Source organism: Bison bison, unplaced genomic scaffold (assembly GCF_000754665.1).
Source record: "Bison bison bison isolate TAMUID 2011002044 unplaced genomic scaffold, Bison_UMD1.0 scf7180017864074, whole genome shotgun sequence".
Taxonomy (NCBI): domain Eukaryota; kingdom Metazoa; phylum Chordata; class Mammalia; order Artiodactyla; family Bovidae; genus Bison; species Bison bison.
The window spans coordinates 125,782-130,007 of NW_011494646.1; the positions used below are offsets into that span (position 1 = coordinate 125,782).

The following is a 4,226-nucleotide window of genomic DNA, read 5'->3' on the forward strand; positions in this document are numbered from 1 at the left end:
TGAGGAAAAGACACATGGAAATTTGAGAGCCTGGTCAACTCTGTTTATGAGAATATTGATGTTGCTTCTCACCAGGATAATCACATAAAAAAGAAAATATTACAAAAAGAAACACTCAGACATTGGGAATACAGAAGAATCCCCAAAGAACTAATGTTATCGCTGAAGTGAGATATGCTTCTGGGTTGTGTGTGTGTTTCATGTTTTCTCTGCAAAAAGAGTGAAATCAGTCATTTTTCTATTTTTGTATAGCTATATATAAATATATATCTGTCACTGTTCAGTCTTCCAGGCGTGTCCAGCTCTTCACATCCCTGTGGACTGCACACTCCAGGCCACCCTGTCTCTCACCGTCTCCTGGAGTTTGACTAAGTTCATCCATTGCATCCGTGATGCCATCCAGCCATCTCATCTTCTGATGCCCTCTCCTTCTACCTTCAATCTTTCCCAGCATCACAGTCTTTTCTAATGAGTTGGCTGTTTGAATCAGGTGGCCAAAGTATTGGAACTTCAGCTTCAGCATCAGTCCTTCTAATGAATATTGAAATCTATATGTTTATATTATATAAAATATATAATATACATATGCAAAAGTGTCTATGTACATATACATCTATTTCATAATCTTAAATTTATCTCTATTTGTAACTATTATTAAAGCTATCTTAGTCCTTTTTTAAAAAGAAATTATCAAAATTATATATTCTGATTCTGTTTAGTTCACAAAAAATGTGTTATTTATTTCAAATATCAAAGATTATTTGGCTGATATTAAAGTTACCCTGTTAGCTACTAAATAGTCTGTAAAATATTGGGAGGCAATAAGAAAAAAATATGTGCAGTAATTTTCTTCCATATGTATTTTTTATTTTCTGAATAAAATTTATGATTTTTGTGATGTGCACATTATTCTCTTCATAATAAATCCATACCCAAAAAGTATAAATAAATAAGTCACGCATGATCTCAACTCCCTTCACTTTGAAGAAGCCCATTCTCTCTTCTAATACACATCCAGATACTGAGGACATATATACACACCAACTAGAAAGATGCACATGTGAAATGTTATATGAATATATGGATGCTATCTCCCTTTGTTTTACAAAAATAGAGTTATATTTTATACACATATTTATGTACTTATTGTATGTCTGAAAAGCTTTGGATTTCTTCACTGGCGTGGCTCTAAAACATTGTCTTGAGAGGCTATGCAGCATCACATGGTAAACGGACGCCTGTGTCTACTATGTTCCAAATGAGAACAGCTTCCCTTTGCTTTGCTAGTGTTGTCTTTTGCAGTATTAAAAAAGCTTTTAACAAACATCTTGGACAAGCACAGGTAGCCATCATTCTTGGACAAATATTGTTATAGGGTTTCATTGATATAGGTTTTAAAGTTATAAAGAAATCCTACTCCCTCCTCCCTCCCCGTACCATCCCTCTGGGTCGTCCCAGTGCACCAGCCCCAAGCATCCAGTATCGTGCGTTGAACCTGGACTGGCGACTCGTTTCATATATGATATTATACCAGGATGGGAAACACGTGTATGCCTGTGGCGGATTCATGTTGATATATGGCAAAACCAATACAATATTGTAAAGTTAAAAAATAAAATAAAATGACAAAAATGACAAAAAAAAGAAATCCTACATTTTTAAAAAATTACTGTTCCTAAAAGATACAGAATTTATTCCAGATGATTAGAATAAAAATACCATAATAAAAAGACTGCTTACATAGTGTCTTTGTACACTAGATCTTTTGTAGATCTATTGTAACAAATTATCACACATTGGGTGGTTTAAGTAACAGAAGTTGACTTTCTCACATCTTTACAAGCCAGTGTCCCAAATCACAGTGCTGGCAAGGTTTCCCTCCACAGGCTCTGGAGGGATAGTCACGCCTCACCTCTTTCGGCTTCCGGTGGTCCCTGGCCTCCTTCGCTTCGTGGCTGTGGCATGTGTCACTCCTGTTGCTTCCTGCATCTTCACGTGATATTCTTCTATGTGTCGCTGCATCTCTAGTCTTCACTTAATCTCTCTTCCCCCCCTTACAAACTAAGAATACTGATCATAGGATATAGTGCCCTTTCCTTGAATTAAAATTATCTTATTTGAAAGTCCTTAACTGAATTACATCTGCAAAGGCTTTTATTTTCCTCATAAGTTCAGGTTTGCAGGTTATAACCTGAAATATATTTAGAGGGATCAACATTCAACCCAATGCCGTTTATAGTTTAAATTCCCAATATTCCTAATACTAAGGAGATGCCACAAAAGCAAAACATGAAGCTACAAGCAGGAGGAAATGGTGTCACTAGAGAAGAGTCAGCATTGAGATAACAAAGGATCCTTTCAGGGTTTGTACTCTGAAAGGGATATGGACAGTTGCAAAACAGAGAAAGAAGGAAAAAATGCCAGAAAATACTAAAACTCTGCTACTCCCACCAACTTGGATGTGGTTCCTGCTTTCTTATCGTTTAAATCCAATCCTAAGTACAGAAAAGGACAGTGAATATGTCTGAAGAAATGGGAAGTTTCAAGCAAATTTCTTACAGGGCATGACCCTGATCATTAATTATATAGTAGTTAACTATCATTTTATTGCTCAGGAAATCTCTTAACTCACCCTTTCCTAATAAGAGGGAAAATGGGTCTTCAGAATAGATCATTGCCATGGAGATAATGTGTGCTTTAATAACCCAGAAACCCTTAACTCTTTGACACTAAAGTCCTTTCACATAATGTGAGATGGCAGAGGTGATATTAAATATCATTTCATCAGATCAGATCAGGTCAGATCAGTTGCTGAGTCATGTCCGACTCTTTGCGACCCCATGAATCGCAGCACGCCAGGCCTCCCTGTCCATTACCAACTCCCGGACTTCACTGAGACTCACGTCCATTGAGTCAGTGATGCCATCCAGCCATCTCATCCTCTGTCATCCCCTTCTCCTCCTGCCCCCAATCCCTCAAAGGAACATAGAAATAATACAAATGACATTTTCTGATGTATTTACATGAGAAACACAGAAACAAATTGCTTCTGTAATTTCAAGCCTTCGAGTCAAGTTGATAATTTACTTAGTAGTTTTCTCAGTGCTACAGTGATATCTTTGTTCCTCAGCGTATATATAATGGGATTCAACGTTGGGATCAAAACTGTGTAGAAAAGAGAGATCAGCTTCCCAGTTTCTTCAGACTGATTTGGTTTGGGCTGTAAATAGGTGGTGGAGGCTGTGCCATAGAATAAGACCACCACTGTGAGGTGAGACGAGCAAGTGGAGAAAGCTTTAGCCCTCCCCCTGGCAGATCGCAGTTTCAGAATGTTGGAGATAATTTTGCCATAGGAGACAACAATCAACAGAAATGGAACCATGATGAACACGACTGCAACTACATAGACCGCTATCTCGTTCACAAATGTGTCCCCACAAGCAAGCTTGAACACTGGGGGGAGGTCACAGAAAAAATGATTAATCGTGGTAGAGCCGCAAAAGGGCAGAGAGAAAACCTGCCATGTTTGCCCAATTACGACAGGAACTCCACTGACCCAGGAGGCAGTGACCAGCTGGACACAGACCTGGGGGCTCATGACCAGACCATAATGAAGAGGGTTACAAATGGCCACGTAGCGGTCATAGGCCATCACGGCCAGGAGGAGACACTCTAAACCTCCAAACAGAAGGACCAAACACATTTGTGTGGCACAGGCAAAGAAAGAAATGTGCCCTTTCTGGCTCAGGAGGTCCATGAGCATTCTTGGGATCGTGACAGTTACGTAACAGATTTCTAAAATGGAAAAGTGGTTGAGGAAAAAGTACATGGGGGTCTGCAGAGTGGGGTCAATTCTTGTTATCAGTACAATGACACTATTGCACATCAGGACGGTCAGATAGAGGACTAAAAATATCCCAAAAAGAATCCATTGGAAATTGGGACTATCGGAAAACCCTAAGAGGATAAATTCCATCATTGTAGTGATGTTTGATTTTTCTGTTCTTAGTTTGTACTCCATCTGTAGATATGGTAAATTCAAAATGGTTAATTCATTAATGCTTTTGAGCAACATTTCCCTTCTGTTAACTGAATTAGATACATGAACTTATTTACATAATCCCTTCAGTTATTGCTGCCTTTGCCTTCCTCAGTTTCTAAGAAATGAGATTTGAAACCTCAGCAATGAACTGATGTGCAGTTAAAATCAATTAGAGAAATAAAAT

General features: G+C 38.5%; 1 protein-coding gene across 1 annotated transcript; it reads right to left on the bottom strand.

Annotated features, from left to right (window-relative positions):
* Window positions 1-3,070: 3,070 nt before the first annotated feature.
* Window positions 3,071-4,021, bottom strand: LOC104986806 (olfactory receptor 10AG1-like). The gene has a single exon (XM_010837482.1). The coding sequence runs from the start codon at window positions 4,019-4,021 to the stop codon at window positions 3,071-3,073; it is 951 nt and encodes a 316-aa protein (XP_010835784.1).
* Window positions 4,022-4,226: the final 205 nt, after the last annotated feature.

What these genes read in the sequence shown, in the direction of transcription:
- LOC104986806 (XM_010837482.1), bottom strand. Translation starts at nt 4,021, where the DNA reads ATGGAGTACAAACTAAGAACAGAAAAATCAAACATCACTACAATGATG.